Here is a 17,540-nt window from a genome sequence, read left to right on the forward strand (position 1 = left end):
AGCTCTCAACCTGCTCCACTACAGCCCCGTTGATAAGAATGGGGGCATGCTCAGTCCTGTTTTTCTTGTAGTCCACAATCATCTCCTTTGTCTTGATTATGTTGAGGGAGAGGTTGTTGTCCAGGCACCTCCCTATAGGCTGTCTCATCATTGTCGGTGATCAAGCCTACCACTGTTGTGTCAGAGTACAGGAGGGGACTGAGCACGCACCCCTGAGGGGACACCGTGTTGAGGATCAGCGTGGGGGATGTGTTGTTACCTACTCTTACCACCTGGGGGCGTCCCATCAGGAAGTCTAGGATCCAGTTGCAGAGGGAGCTGTTTAGTCCCAGGGTCCTTAGCTTAGTGATGAGCTTTGAGGGCACTATGGTGTTGAACGCTGAGCTGTAGTCAATGAACAGCATTCTCACATAGGTGTTATTTTTGTCCAGGTGGGAAAGGGGAGTGTGGAGTGCAATAGAGATTGCATCATCTGTGGATCTGTTGGTGTGGGGTTTCTGGGATAATGGTGTTGATGTGAGCCATGACCAGCCTTTCAAAGCATTTCATGGCTACAGATGTGAGTGCTACGGGTTGGTAGTCATTTAGGCAGGTTATCTTAGTGTTCTTGGGCACAGGGACTATGGTGATCTGCTTGAAATATGTTGGTCTTACAGACTCACCAGGGAGAAGTTGAAAACGTCATTGAAGACACTTGCCAGTTGGTCAGTGCATGCTCGCAGTACACGTCCTGGTAATCTGGCTGGCCCAGCGGCCTTGTGAATGTTGACCTGTTTAAAGGTCTTGCTCGCATCGGCTGCGGAGAACGTGATCACACAGTCATCCGGGAACAGTTGGTGCTCTCATGCATGTTTCAGTGTTACTTGCCTCGAAGCGAGCATAGAAGTTATTTAGCTCATCTGGTAGGCTCGTGTCACTTGGCAGCTCGCGGCTGTGCTTCCCTTTGTATTCTGTAATAGTTTGCAAGCCCTGCCACATCCAATGAGCGTCGGAGCCGTTCACTTCGACTGTTGATATGGACATTTCATTAGAACCTTATTTATTATATATATATGTGTGTGTAATAATATTTTACATAATAATATTATTATGTGTGTGCGTATTTTGCGCTCATTGGAAGAATTATTCATCCATTGTGAAAGGCTATGGAGTAGGGATGGGAATTGCCAGGGACCTCACAATACAATATTACCACCATACTTACTGTATGTGCTGATACGAAATGTAATACAATTCTCAGGATTCTGTATGTATTGCGATTCGATACTGCAATTTTTTTGCGATTCGATATTACAAACATATTGCTCACTATATGTCTGCTGCAGAAAGACAAGAGAGAGCCATGAGAAATCATGTTTTGATCAGTCTTGTAAATAAAAATGCTGAAAACAAGTTGGTTCACTATTTAAAAAGAAATGGAGAACAAGCTATAGGATGAAAAATACCAGAGTTTTGGTGCAGGCACAGCTGACTAGCGCTAGCTAACACTATCTTACAAATAATTGGAGTCAAATAGCGATATATAATATCGTCCCAAAATAATATTTAAATGTATCCCTACTATGGAGATTGTGTTGCGAATTATTCAGATGAAATGTGTCTATATATTGTTATTTTAGTGCCACATATCAGTTGTAACTGTGGATGCTACATCGGTCTATGGCTGAGGTGATATGAGCAGTATGTAATTTTGCAGGATTAAATCACATCCAGCCGTGATTGGAGGTCCATAGGGCCGTGATTGGGAGTCCAATAGGGCCGTGATTGGGAGTCCCATAGGGCCGTGATTGGGAGTCCCATAGGGCCGTGATTGGGAGTCCCATAGGGCCGTGATTGGGAGTCCCATAGGGCCGTGATTGGGAGTCCCATAGGGCCGTGATTGGGAGTCCCATAGGGCGGGGAACAATGGGCCCAGCGTCGTCCAGGTTTGGCCCATTGTAGGCCATCATTGTAAATTAGAATTTGTTCTTAACTGACTTGCTTAGTTAAATAAAGGCAAAATAAAAAAATTCAACGTTTAAAATATACCGCCATCAGAGGCTATCGCTTGTGTATCTTGGCTATATCGGTATTTACATTTGGTTAGATTTTGAATAAATTTCAGTTAATAGCCTATGTCACTCTGGCTGTTGGAGATATCTATTGTACGGTGAACTTGGGCTTCATCGAGGTTTATTTGTGAGTAAATCTGGCTTTGATAATACCCTGTGCTTACCCTGCCACCGGCCTCACTGCACGTCCCTGCTGCATGCATTATCTAGCTTTATAAAAGCTTTACGTAGCATTTATGACGACTCTTGACCAATCAGTGTGTTACCATAGGGGTCTTTTCATAGTGATATAAGTAAGTAATAAGGCACGAGGGGGTGTGGTATATGGCCAATATACCACAGCTAAGGGCTATTCTTAAGCACGACGCAACGCGCAGTGCCTGTATACAGCCCTAAGCTGTGGTATATAGGTCATGTACCACAAACCCCAGAGGTGCCTCATTGCTATTATAAACTGGTCATCAAAGTAATTAGAACAGTAAAAATAAATGTGTTGTCATGTGGGGTTGCAGGTACCCTAGTGGTTAGAGAGTTGGGCCAGTAAACAAAAGGTTGCAAGATCAAATCCCAGAGCTGACAAGGTCAAATATTTTCTTCATCCCCTGAACAAGGCACTGTTCCTCGGCTGTCATTTAAAATAATAATTTTTATAAGAATTTGTTCTTAACTGAAAATCAAATCAAATCAAATTTATTTATATAGCCCTTCGTAATCAGTTAAATAAAGAAACCCAGCCTAAAAAAAACCTATAATATACCATGACTGTCAGCATTCAGTGTTCAAACCACCAAGTTTATAATGAGAACAGTTGAAACTGTTGCTTAACTGACTTGCCAAGTTAAATAAAGGTTATCAAAAAATACCTATAATATACCATGACTGTCAGCATTCAGTGTTCAAACCACCAAGTTTATAATGATATAGACTACCGTTCAAAAGTTTGAGGTCAGGACATACTGTATTTCTGATCAATTTCATGTTATTTTAATAGACAAAAAAATGGCTTTTTTTTCTTTTCTTTTTTTTCTAAGTGACCCCAAACTTTTGAACGTAAGTGTACATATATAGAATTTGATAGGTTTGACATGAACTGAAATAATATATTGTATTCTGCTGTCCATCTTAAATTCTCTTAAATTTCTTATTCTCTGTTGCTGTCTCTCCATCCACCCACCCCACTCTCTCACTCACCTCTATCCATCTACCCACCCCACTCTCTCACTCACCTCTATCCATCTACCCACCCCACTCTCTCACTCACCTCTATCCATCTACCCACCCCACTCTCTCACTCACCTCTATCCATCTACCCACCCCACTCTCTCATCCATCTACCCACCCCACTCTCTCATCCATCCATCTACCCACCCCACTCTCTCACACCTCTATCCATCTACCCACCCCACTCTACTCCATCTACCCACCCCACTCTCTCACTCACCTCTATCCATCTACCCACCCCACTCTCTCACTCACCTCTATCCATCTACCCACCCCACTCTCTCACTCACCTCTATCCATCTACCCACCCCACTCTCTCACTCACCTCTATCCATCTACCCACCCCACTCTCTCACCTCATCCATCTCTATCCATCTACCCACCCCACCCCACTCTCTCACTCACCTCTATCCATCTACCCACCCCACTCTCTCACCCCATCTACCCACCCCACTCCCACTCTCTCACTCACCTCTATCCATCTACCCACCCCACTCTCTCACTCACCTCTATCCATCTACCCACCCCACTCTCTCACTCACCTCTATCCATCTACCCCCCTCACTCTCTCTATTCCTCACTCTGTATCACTTTCTTTCTTCCCCCCTCCCCACTCTCTCTGTGGGGTCAGGGGAGCTGTCCTCTGGAGCATTCTAGGAGGCATGTGTCTGTCTGAGGGGAGCACTGGATGCCAGGAGGAACATCTGGAACTGACTGATCCCTGTTTCCAGACCAGAGGGATGGAATGTGAGGAGAACTCCTCTCCTCCACTCCCTAACACCCCCACCCTCCGTCAAAGAATCCTCCCCACCCCCATACCCCTATCACCCCCTGTATGTGTACTCTCATCCCCCTCTACAGTAACAACATATGGGATCGAAAAAAAGGTACTATATACTGATCTCAACAACCAACCTGAGGTTAGCCTACTGGACATTGAAAGGCCTGACCCAATGATGTATATGACAGGTGAAACGACAAGTGACAACCGGGGTGAGGAGAGGTTAGCCTAGCATAGTCCTGTAAAAGGAAGGGGGTACTGTGTTGCCCAGAACAACCCACTCACACGCCAAACACAAGCTAGCACACGCCAAGGATGCACAAGCACAAGCACATGGCTAGGATGTCCCCTCGCAGGGCAGCTAGCTGCAGTATCTGAATGCTAGCTACTGGTTTCACCTCAGAGCTCCTTTCGCTCCCAGACACAAATCACTCTTCTGTCATTGATCATTGGTCTGCTCAGATACTGATACTGCTGAGAGACAAATCTGGGTTTCAGTGAAGCACTTCAGCAGCATTGTTTAAATAATGGAATACCATATAGAGAGGTGATAACCACCAATCGCAAGACAACTTCCTCCCTCTCTTCCCTTCCTCTGAGCGATTGCAGGAGAATTTGGATTCCGTGTTGCTCTGTTTGGCTCTCTGACTCAGTTGATTATTTTTTATTTAGATATATGTTTGTTTAGATTAGATATGTGTTATTTTTGTTTAGATAATGTGACAACCCTCCCACTCGGTCTGCCAAATTATTTCTCTTTGCTCTTGTTTTCCTTAATATGAGCTGGAAGGGTCATCAGCGAAATAGGATACCTGTGCCCAGGTGTGTCCCGGGGATAAATACACCTTCCCCCAATACATTGAGGAGACTCTCTCCACGCAGACACACTGTTGGCTTCTTTGTGTTAGTTTATGTTAATTAGTTGTTTTTGTTTCAACACCCCTCATTATCACCATCTATGCACACATCCACTCACTTACACTACTGACTACACACACCATTGTTAATGGTGTATAGTTTACTTTATTTAATAAATATGTTTGTAATTTCCTTATCTCCTCGTTGTCTCCCTCTTTGTTACGGGCTATGACCGGTTCGTAACAATATGTGTTTGTTTAGATATGTTATTTCTGTTAAGATATGTGTTTGGGACGGCTATGGAAAATGAGGAAGGAAAACAAACCAAGGTTTCACGGGAATGTTGTTATGTTGTTATGGTCAACTTTCAGACAAACACAAAGGCAACAGCTCTGTATAACTGAGGGCTTTATGACCTATATGATCAATGTTCTGATCTATAGAAGGGTCCATAATCTAAAATATCAGAGGCCGGAGGTCATAAACTCCTGAACCCACCTGGACGTACAGCTCCCTCAGTTCAAACTGAAACTTCTTTGGATCCGTTGTGATGGTTACCGGTCCTATTTCTGCAAAGAAACAAGATACATTAAACATTACAGACAGCCAGAACATGATGTATAATGTTTTAGACTAATAGCCCTATTAGAATGAATAATTGACATAGTTTCTTGGTCTGAATTCCTGACTGTGGCCAAATATTTGTGCAGACGTCCAAGTTCAAATGTCACAGTTTGAACTGGTGTGACAGGGAGCTTCCTGTAAACACTCAGGAAACCAGATCCATCCCTCCACACTGCGTGTGTTTGTGATGAGAGGGAAGAGATTTCCATTTTGCATCTTCAAATGGGCTATGCTGAAATGAGGCCCTTTTCGGCTCTAAATATTTGCCCATTCACACACGTACGCACAGTATCCGGGAGGGCAGTGTCTGGGTAGGCGCGCCATGCAGGCACAGAGGAGTTGCTTTGGAATTGATAAGGAGACCCCAGCTCTGGAGGAACTTCAATGCTCTCTTTTACAAACCTATCATGGCTCAAATGGCCTTTCTCATGTGCCTATCCCAACTACGATTAGAGGGTCGATGAAACACAAGGAAGTGGAACTTACAATAACTTGGAACATGAAAATGTGTTATTGTGAGGTCAACATTACTGGACGACAGATCAAAGGCTTGCATGGTAGAGGAGTTTTAATAGTCAACCGCAATCATTTTCCCGTCATCATGAGACAAAGAACATGGCAATTGAACCACATTTCATATGGTTTACATGGTACAATATGTTAGTTCATTTTCAGATTTTAAAAAATCAAGCAAAAGCATAGGAGGAAAAAGTCCAGAATGATACTCTGACTGAGCCGATCGGAGGCCAAGTCATTCTCATAAAAAATGCTTATGGAAACCTATGAACATTTCACCTCTGAATGAATGTTCCACATGTTGCAACTCTTTCAAACTGATTTCCAGCCTGAACACAACACACGGAATGGATGAGCTGATCCTAGCTGTGGAACTCCACTGCTAGCACCATCCAATAAAGGCCTGTCTCACGACAACCCCCACTGACACTAATTGGCAATGGCTCCGTTACAAAAGGCCAACATGTTCTCATTAATAATGTTCCCGTTCCCCTCCCTCCACCTCTACCCTTCCTTCATCCCTACATCCCTCCTCTCCTCCCCCAGGCAGTCAGCTGTTCTGCAGCTCTGGGGGAAGACCTTACGGCTCAGGTATGCTCTTGTGTCATGGCCAACCGGGGTTCGGCGTGAGGACATGCTTTCGGCTTCACCGGTTATAAAAACAGTTATAAAAGCCCCAGAGGGTGAGTGACATCAGCATGTACCTTTTTTCTCTAACTGTGGAGAAGACTCTTTTCTACAGTCAGCGTTGGTTGGTTTGTAGTCGAAACGCTTCTTCTCAGCTCACTTGTGTTTCTGTCTTTTTTTCAGTCTCATCAAAATGTTAATCTATAAAAAATGATCTTTATTTTCAGGGCCAGGATAGTCTTGATTTCCAAGAATGCCTGAATGGCTTCGCCTTGATTTTCTGGTTGGCTGGATGCAAGTTTCACCATCCAATTATTTCAGATTTACAGGAGTGCAAGTTTCACCATGGTACGGACCGTAGCGATATGTTGGCAAACGAGAATTATTCAAATGTGGCAAATTCTTGTATTCTATTCATGCTGGCTTTCATGGGCTACCTGAGACATGAAACAGATCGGTGGGAGGGCATACAGGCTGTTGCAAATGTAGGCTATAAACGCGCAATTTGCATAAATGGATAATGGAATCACTTCAACCATTTCATTAATGGAAACATAGCTACTGAGAATTCTGGCGAGGGCTCTGCACTAGCGCCACCTAATGGGAGGGTTGACTGAAACACAGAGCCCCAGAAGTGCCAAAGGGTTAAAAACCTACAAATTACTTTCAGAAATTATAGGCCAGTGGGCGTTCTGTTCTGACGATAAGGTAATAGCTGGTGGTAGGACTGACTGATACATCCTAGATATTCTTTTTTTTTTTTTTTTACTCTGATATTTCATGAAACTGGGCAATTCTCCACTTCTCGGCAGCAGAATATTGAGGACAATTCCATTTCAACGTCTACACATTCTTACATTTGTTTTATATAATGTTAAGCTTTAAAAGTCAACACAACTCTGCACCATACATCCTGGCAACAGAAAGATCTGAGGAAACTTCATTTCTAATAATCAGCAATATTTATTTGACATTTATTTTCACAGCAACCGACAGCAAATAACATCAATCTTCCTTATGAAAGCACTGTACAAACAAATACTTTTAAAAGTCTTTAATAATGTATAGTATAACAAGCTGAGAGGGATCTAGATTTTGGCAGTTGTGGAGAGAGAGAGAGAAGGACCTTTTGGGCCGATCAAAGAAAGACGCCATTTAAAACTAACAGGGAAATGTGTTTGGCTCCGAACAGAACTGCCTGTTATGCTCGGGAAAAGAGGGGGGAGGAGCAGACTGACTGGCCGAGAAAGGAGTGGAGAAAAAATGCAAGAAAATCAAGATAGCAGCAGTAGCAGCTGTCCAGAAAACTAATCCAAATCCCGTGCGCTGAATACAACAGGTGTAGGTAGACCTTACAGTGAAATGCTTACTTACAGGCTCTAACCAACAGTGCAAAAATGTATTAGGTCAACAATAGGTAGGTAAAGAAATAAAACAACAGTAAAAAGACAGGCTATATACAGTAGCGAGGCTATAAAAGTAGCGAGGCTACATACAGACACCGGTTAGTCAGGCTGATTGAGGTAGTATGTACATGTAGATATGGTTAAAGTGACTATGCATATATGTTGAACAGAGAGTAGCAGTAGCTTAAAAGAGGGGTTGGTGGGTGGTGGGTGGGACACAATGCAGATAGCCCGGTTAGCGGCTGTGCGGGAGCACTGGTTGGTTGGCCTAATTGAGATAGTATGTACATGAATCTATAGTTAAAGTGACTATGCATATATGATAAACAGAGAGTAGCAGCAGTGTAAAAGAGGGGTTGGGGGGGAACACAATGCAAATAGTCCGGGTAGCCATTTGATTACCTGTTCAGGAGTCTTATAGCTTGGGGGTGAAAACTGTTGAGAAGCCTTTTTGTCCTAGAGTAGAGAGAACAGTCTATGACTGGGGTGGCTGGGGTCTTTGACCATTTTTAGGGCCTTCCTCTGACACCGCCTGGTGTAGAGGTCCTGGATGGCAGGCAGGTTAGCCCCAGTGATGTACTGGGCCTTACGCACTACCCTCTGAAGTACCTTGCAGTCAGAGGCCGAGCAGTTGCAGTACCTGGCAGTGACGTTGCAGCTGTAGAACCTTTTGAGGATCTCAGGACCCATGCCAAATCTTTTAAGTTTCCTGAGGGGGAATAGGCCTTTGCCGTGCCCTCTTCATGACTTTCTTGATGTGTTTGGACCATTCTATTTTTTTGTTGATTTACATTTACATTTACATTTAAGTCATTTAGCAGACGCTCTTATCCAGAGCGACTTACAAATTGGTGCATTCACCTTATGACATCCAGTGGAACAGTCACTTTACGATAGTGCATCTAAATCTTAAAGGGGGGGGGGGATACTTATCCTATCCTAGGTATTCCTTAAAGAGGTGGGGTTTCAGGTGTCTCCGGAAGGTGGTGATTGACTCCGCTGTCCTGGCGTCGTGAGGGAGTTTGTTCCACCATTGGGGGGCCAGAGCAGCGAACAGTTTTGACTGGGCTGAGCGGGAGCTGTACTTCCTCAGTGGTAGGGAGGCGAGCAGGCTGATCTGGACACCAAGGAACTTGAAGCTCTCAACCTGCTCCACTACAGCCCCATTGGTGAGAATGGGGGCGTGCTCGGTCCTCCTTTTCCTGTAGTCCACAATCATCTTCTTAGTCTTGGTTACGTTGAAGGATAGGTTGTTATTCTGGCACCACCCGGCCAGGTCTCTGACTTCCTCCCTATAGGCTGTCTCGTGATCAGGCCTACCACTGTTGTGTCATCTGCAAACTTAATGATGGTGTTGGAGTCGTGCCTGGCCATGCAGTCGTGGGTGAACAGGGAGTACAGGAGGGGACTGAGCACGCACTACTGGGGAGCTCCAGTGTTGAGGATCAGCGTGGCAGATGTGTTGCTACCTTCCCTCACCACCTGGGGGCGGCCCGTCAGGAAGTCCAGGATCCAGTTGCAGAGGGAGGTCCTGTGCTTCTTGTTTGTTGAAGAAAAAATCTTTGTCTATTCCGAGGTGAGTGATCACTGTCCTGATATCCAGAAGCTCTTTGTCTGATCCGAGGTGAGTGATCGCTGTCCTGATATCCAGAAGCTCTTTGTCTAATCCGAGGTGAGTGATCGCTGTCCTGATATCCAGAAGCTCTTTGTCTAATCCGAATCCGTCCCAGAAGCTCTTTGTCTAACCCGAGGTTAGTGATCGCTGATATCCAGAAGCTCTTTGTCTAATCCAAGGTGAGTGATCACTGTCCTGATATCCAGAAGCTCTTTGTCTAATCCGCTGATATCCAGAAGCTCTTTGTCTAATCCGAGTGATCAGTGTCCTGATATCCAGAAGCTCTTTGTCTAACCGCTGTCCTGATATCCAGAAGCTCTTTGTCTAATCCGTGAGTGATCACTGTCCTGATATCCAGAAGCTCTTTGTCTAACCGAGATCAGTGTCCTGATATCCAGTCTTTGATCAACCCGAGGTGTCACTGTCTTGATATCCAGAAGCTCTTTGTCTAATCCGAGATGAGTGATCACTGTCCTGATATCCAGAAGCTCTTTTTTGCCGTAAGATACGGTTTCAGAAACATTACGTACAAAATAAGTTACAAATAACGCAAAATAAACACATAATAACACAATTAGTTGGGCGCCTGTAAAACTGCTGCCATTTCTACCGGCACCATTTTAACAAAGCCTTTTGACTTCTTAAACATGGCAGAAAGGTAACATTATACGGTGCCCCGACTCTGTATTCATTCAGTCATCTACTGAGCAGACCAGCTGGCTGGTGTGTTTACGGACATATTCAATCAATCCTTTTCCCAGTCTGCTGTTCCCACATGCTTCAAGAGGGCCACTATTGTTCCTGTTCCCAAGAAAGCTAAGGTACTGAGCTAAATGACTACCGCCCCATAGCACTCACTTCCGTCATCATGAAGTGCTTTGAGAGACTAGTCAAGGACCATATCCCCTCCACCCTACCTGACACCCTCGATCCACTCCAATTTGCTTACCTCCCCAACAGGTCCACAGACGACGCAATTGCAATCACACTGCCCTATCCCATCTGGACAAGAGGAATACCTATGTGAGAATGCTGTTCATCGACTACAGCTCAGCATTTAACACCATAGTACCCTCCAAATTCGTCATTAAGCTCAAGACGGGCCGCACCCAGGTGTGAGGGTAGGTAACAACGTCTCCACCCCGCTGATCCTCAACACTGGGGCCCAACAAGGGTGCGTTCTCAGCCCTCTCCTGTACTCCCTGTTCACCCACGACTGCGTGGCCATGCACGCCTCCAACTCAATAATCAAGTTTGCAGATGACACTACAGTGGTAGGCTTGATTATCAACAACGACGAGACGGCCTACATGGAGGAGGTGAGGGCCCTCGGATTGTGGTGTCAGGAAAATAACCTCACACTCAACGTCAACAAAACAAAGGAGATGATCGTGGACTTCAGGAAACAGCAGAGGGAGCACCCCCCCCCCCCCTATCCATATTGACGGGACAGTAGTGGAGAGGTTAGAACGTTTTATGTTCCTGGGCATACACATCACAGACAAACTGAAATGGTCCACCCACACAAACAATGTGGTGAAGAAGGCGCAGCAGTGCCTCTTCAACCTCAGGAGGCTGAAGAAATTCGGCGTGTCACCAAAAACACTCACAAACTTTTACAGATGCACAATCGAGAGCATCCTGTCGGGCTGTATCACCGCCTGGTACGGCAACTGCTCCGCCCATAACCGGAAGGCTCTCCAGAGGGTAGTGAGGTCTGCACAACGCATCACTGGGGGCAAACTACCTGCCCTCCAGGACACCTTCACCACCCGATGTCACAGGAAGGCCAAAAAGATCATCAAGGACAACAACCACCCGAGCCACTGCCTATTAACCCCACTATCATCCAGAAGGCGAGGTCAGCACAGGTGCATCAAAGCGGGGACCGAGAGACTGAAAAACAACTTCTATCTCAAGGCCATCAGACTGTCAAACAGCCATCACTAACATTGAGTGGCTGCTGCCAACATACTGACTCAACTCCAGCCACTTTAATAATGGAACATTTTATGTTATAAATGTATCACTAGCCACTTTAAACAATGCCACTTCATATAATGTTTACATACCCTACATTACTCATCTCATATGTTTATACTGTACTCTATACCATCTACTGCATCTTGCCATCTTGATGTAATGTATCACTAGCCACTTTAAACAATGCCACTTTTATGTTTACATACCCTACATTACTCATCTCATATGTATATACTATACTCTATACCATCTACTGCATCTTGCCTATGTCGTTCTATACCATCACTCATTCATATATTTTTTTATGTACATTCCTTTACACTTGTGTGTGTAAGGTAGTTGTTGTGAAATTGTTAGGTTAGATTACTCGTTGGATATTACTGCATTGTCGGAACGAGAAGCACAAGAATTTCGCTACACTCGCATTAACATCTGCTAACCATGTGTATGTGACAAATAAAATGTGATTTGATTTGAACATAGCTAGCTAACTAGCCAGTTAAACCAAATACACATCTGGACTCCCCCACTCCCGCTTTCTCCCGTTGTGCTATTTACAGACAAACACGTGACTGACTCAACTGTTCTGGGGAACGACGTTAAGCTCCATAATGTAAAATAATGTGACAGGTGAAATGAAGAACGCCATCTGCTTTATCTCCTCATGTATTGCACAAGTTGGCGTCAGGCATTTACTTAATAAAAAGTAGCTACGAATATTCAAATGTATTGAAAAACTTCAAATAAATTGTTTAAACAGTATTGATGGTATTGGGAAACCATCCCTTGGCTATTTCCAAATACCCCGGTACATGGTATACTGCCCAAGCTTAGTCAAATACCCCGGTACATGGTATACTGCCCAAGCTTAGTCAAATACCCTGGTACATGGTATACTGCCCAAGCTTAGTCAAATACCCCGGTACATGGTATACTGCCCAAGCTTAGTCAAATACCCCGGTACATGGTATACTGCCCAAGCTTAGTCAAATACCCCGGTACATGGTATACTGCCCAAGCTTAGTCAAATACCCTGGTACATGGTATACTGCCCAAGCTTAGTCAAATAACCCTGTATACAGGGAGCCTGAGTGGCACAGTGGTCTAAGGCATTGCATCTCAGTGCTAGAGGTGTCATAACAGACCCTGGTTCAATTCTGGGCTGTATTACAACCAGCCGTAATTGGGCAGTGCACAATTGTCCAGGTTTGGGTAGGGTTTGGCTGGGTTAGGCTGTCATTGTAAAATAAGAATTTGTTCTTAACTGACTTACCTAGTTAAATCAAAGGGTGTCTATTTCTGCTCTCTAATTAAATTAAAGGGAGTCTATTTCTGCTCTCTGTTATTCCATATTGAATCGTCATGTTTGGTCTGACTGAGTGACAAGGAGCTGACAAGATAGCAGAAACAGAACTGGGGCCAGATTAAGACACTGCTACTTTGGCCCAACCTCTACATACCGGTACAGTACATGGTGTCACAGAAGGCACACCAAAGCTGTGGCTCTTCTGCTCTGATAACTAGACCAGGGCTGAAATGCTTCATAAAGAAACTTCTCTGTTCCACAGGGGTCACAGAGTCTGCTTGTTTAAGCCCTTAAGCCTTTTATTCAGAGACTCATTTAGACCTAAAAAAGATGCTCATGTTCTGATCATCTTTTTCATTAGAAAATAAATGAAACAGTGGTGATGTTCCAGTGTTCACTTCAGCAGTTAGTCCTGGGGCGGCCTCTCAGCCATTAGACATAACACAGGAAGAGGTTTTAGTGTTTTCTCTCTGTGATGATAAAGAAGAACACATCGGTCGGTGGGTTAGTGGTGTAAACAGGGACACGTGTGTGAACTCAGTCTGAAGGAATGCTCTGAAGTCTGACCAGAGAGGTTAAAAAAAGGAGAGAGAGAATCCACCCTAAACAATGGGCCAAATGTTGATCTGCTCAGAAGAACATCTCTCATCCTTTTTTCTACTTTCTTTGTCTTGAGAGTGTAAGAGACAGGCGGAGGATGATTCAAGTTGCATGAGGTAAACAAATGAAAACAGATGCCTCTGGTTCCGGTTGTTGTTGTTTCTTGTAAACCTTTGCATTCTCATCGTGGTTATCTGAGGTAATGCTAGTCAGCCAAATTAGCGTACCCCGCAAATCCCATGCATGCTTAAACACTAACTGAGAGGCTAATGGGATGGAACAAACTGGGCAGCTTTCCAGCACAATCTTAATTTCACCTCCTCCGAAGTTACATACGCACATACACACACATGCATGAACATGCGCAGAGACACCGCGCACACACAATTTCAGACACACATACACACATAATTCACCTCCTATGACATTCAGCTTGGGCTAATTCACTGGGAATCACTCTCACATTTGTCCGTGGAACGTCTCATTCGGACTGTCTATTTCCACATAAAATGGCAGCCAGGGAATTTTGAAGACCCATCCATAGAAAGGTCAGTCATTATTGTATTTATTTTCAATCCAATGTGTGTGTTTGTTTAAAAACGAAGTGTTTCCCAGGCTTCCAGGAGTTTGAAAATGTCAAGAAACTCCAAATAGAACGTAACAAAAGCCCCTTTATCCCAGACACTCTTCCTCCTTCCTGTGTACAAGACAAGTCCAGAAATGTCACACTGAATAGAGCAGTCTGGGAAACTAATATCAAACTCTCCTCACCACAGACACCCCCCCCCTCACCACCAGCCCCCCCACCCCACCCCCTCGCCACATGCCAGAGTTTATGTAGCTGTGGAAGCATTCACATTAACAGCATAGGACATTTGTTTTCCTTTTTTTTACATTCCTCAAGGCGAAGCTCTGAACGTCCGAATGTACAATTACTCCTTTCTATAAGAGGAACAAATCACAGAGCTCCACAAACAAGCAGTATGACGATACGACCATTCAGTGACCACAAGGACCACTAATCTTAACCTTCGGTCCAACCATGATCAGCTCTGTGGTTAGTGGTTATACTGGGTCGTGTGGCCACACTCTGTTGTTGCACACAGAGACATAAACTCATGAAAGACATTCAGAAGACGATTCTGAATTGTTTATGAGACATGTGGGTTAATAATGTGGTTTAATGATATGGGGTTTAATGACGTGGTTTAATGACATGGTTTAATGACATGGTTTAATGACATGGTTTAATGACATGGTTTAATGATGTGGTTTAATGACATGGTTTAATGACATAGTTTAATGATGGAGTTTAATGACATGGAGTTTAATGACGTGGTTTAATGACGTGGTTTAATGACATGGTTTAATGACATGGAGTTTAATGACATGTGGTTTAATGACATGGAGTTTAATGACGTGGTTTAATGACATGGAGTTTAATGACATGGAGTTTAATGACATGGAGTTTAATGACGTGGTTTAATGACATGGAGTTTAATGACATGGAGTTTAATGACATGGAGTTTAATGATGTGGTTTAATGACGTGGTTTAATGACATGGAGTTTAATGACGTGGTTTAATGACGTGGTTTAATGACGTGGGGTTTAATGACATGGAGTTTAATGACGTGGTTTAATGACATGTAGTTTAATGACATGTGGTTTAATGACATGGAGTTTAATGACGTGGTTTAATGACGTGGTTTAATGACATGGAGTTTAATGACATGTGGTTTAATGACATGGAGTTTAATGACATGGAGTTTAATGACGTGGTTTAATGATGTGGTTTAATGACATGGAGTTTAATGACGTGGTTTAATGACGTGGTTTAATGACGTGGGGTTTAATGACATGGAGTTTAATGACGTGGTTTAATGACATGTAGTTTAATGACATGTGGTTTAATGACATGGAGTTTAATGACGTGGTTTAATGACGTGGTTTAATGACATGGAGTTTAATGACGTGGTTTAATGACATGGAGTTTAATGACGTGGTTTAATGACATGGTTTAATGACATGGAGTTTAATGACGTGGTTTAATGACATGGAGTTTAATGACGTGGTTTAATGACATGGAGTTTAATGACGTGGTTTAATGACATGTGGTTTAATGACGTGGTTTAATGACATGGAGTTTAATGACGTGGTTTAATGACATGGAGTTTAATGACGTGGTTTAATGACATGGAGTTTAATGACGTGGTTTAATGACATGGAGTTTAATGACGTGGTTTAATGACATGGAGTTTAATGACGTGGTTTAATGACGTGGTTTAATGACATGGAGTTTAATGACGTGGTTTAATGACGTGGTTTAATGACATGGAGTTTAATTACGTGGTTTAATGACATGGGGTTTAATGACGTGGTTTAATGACGTGGTTTAATGACGTGGTTTAATGACATGGAGTTTAATGACGTGGTTTAATGACATGGAGTTTAATGACATGGTTTAATGACATGGAGTTTAATGACGTGGTTTAATGACATGGAGTTTAATGACGTGGTTTAATGACATGGTTTAATGACATGGTTTAATGACATGGAGTTTAATGACATGGTTTAATGACGTGGTTTAATGACGTGGTTTAATGACATGGTTTAATGACATGGAGTTTAATGACATGGTTTAATGACGTGGTTTAATGACATGGAGTTTAATTACGTGGTTTAATGACATGGAGTTTAATGACATGGTTTAATGACATGGAGTTTAATGACATGGTTTAATGACATGGAGTTTAATGACGTGGTTTAATGACGTGGTTTAATGACATGGAGTTTAATGACATGGAGTTTAATGACGTGGTTTAATGACATGGAGTTTAATGACGTGGTTTAATGACGTGGTTTAATGACGTGGTTTAATGACATGTGGGTTAATAATGTGGTTTAATGACGTGGTTTAATGACATGGTTTAATGACTTGGTTTAATGACATGTGGTTTAATGACATGTGGTTTAATGACGTGGTTTAATGACATGGGGTTTAATGACGTGGTTTAATGACATGGAGTTTAATGACATGGAGTTTAATGACGTGGTTTAATGACGTGTGGTTTAATGACATGTGGTTTAATGACGTGGTTTAATGACATGGAGTTTAATGACGTGGTTTAATGACATGTGGTTTAATGACGTGGTTTAATGACATGGAGTTTAATGACATGTGGTTTAATGACGTGTGGTTTAATGACATGTGGTTTAATGACATGTGGTTTAATGACGTGGTTTAATGACATGGAGTTTAATGACGTGGTTTAATGACATGTGGTTTAATGACGTGGTTTAATGACATGGAGTTTAATGACATGTGGTTTAATGACGTGTGGTTTAATGACATGTGGTTTAATGACATGTGGTTTGATAAAATGTGGTGACAGTGGCACTGATGTAGCTGTTAACACAAACAGGAAGAGATTTTCCTCTCACTGCTTTTATATGCCTGGAGTGTTTGCAAGTTTATTCAACACAGTGATGGTACACATCCTAAAGTATTCCTGCTGACTGAGGTGAAAATCTGGCAGCAATGATAGTTCCTGCCATCCTGACGGTCTGCTGTAGAGGCTAATTCAATGAGAGTTCCTGCCATCCTGACTGTCAGCTGTAGAGGCTAATTCAATGAGAGTTCCTGTCATCCTGACGGTCTGCTGTAGAGGATAATTCAATGAGAGTTCCTGTCATCCTGACGGTCTGCTGTAGAGGATAATTCAATGAGAGTTCCTGCCGTTTAATGACATGGTTTAATGTGGTTTAATGACTGACGGTCTGCTGTAGAGGCTAATTCAATGAGAGTTCCTGCCGTCCTGACTGTAGAGGCTAATTCAATGAGAGTTCCTGCCATCCTGACGGTCTGCTGTAGAGGCTAATTCAATGAGAGTTCCTGCCATCCTGACTGTCAGCTGTAGAGGCTAATTCAATGAGAGTTCCTGTCATCCTGAC

General features: G+C 43.3%; 1 protein-coding gene across 1 annotated transcript in view; it reads right to left on the reverse strand.

The window, feature by feature from the left end:
• hmcn1 (hemicentin 1) overlaps positions 1–17,540 on the reverse strand; it is a 271,629-nt gene that overhangs the window by 208,471 nt on the left and 45,618 nt on the right. The window contains 1 exon segment of the mRNA XM_046300125.1: positions 5,410–5,480. Coding sequence (XP_046156081.1) covers positions 5,410–5,480 — 71 coding nt within the window.

The sequence above is a fragment of the Oncorhynchus gorbuscha genome, linkage group LG15 (assembly GCF_021184085.1).
Source record: "Oncorhynchus gorbuscha isolate QuinsamMale2020 ecotype Even-year linkage group LG15, OgorEven_v1.0, whole genome shotgun sequence".
In the NCBI taxonomy this organism is placed as follows: Eukaryota; Metazoa; Chordata; class Actinopteri; order Salmoniformes; family Salmonidae; genus Oncorhynchus; species Oncorhynchus gorbuscha.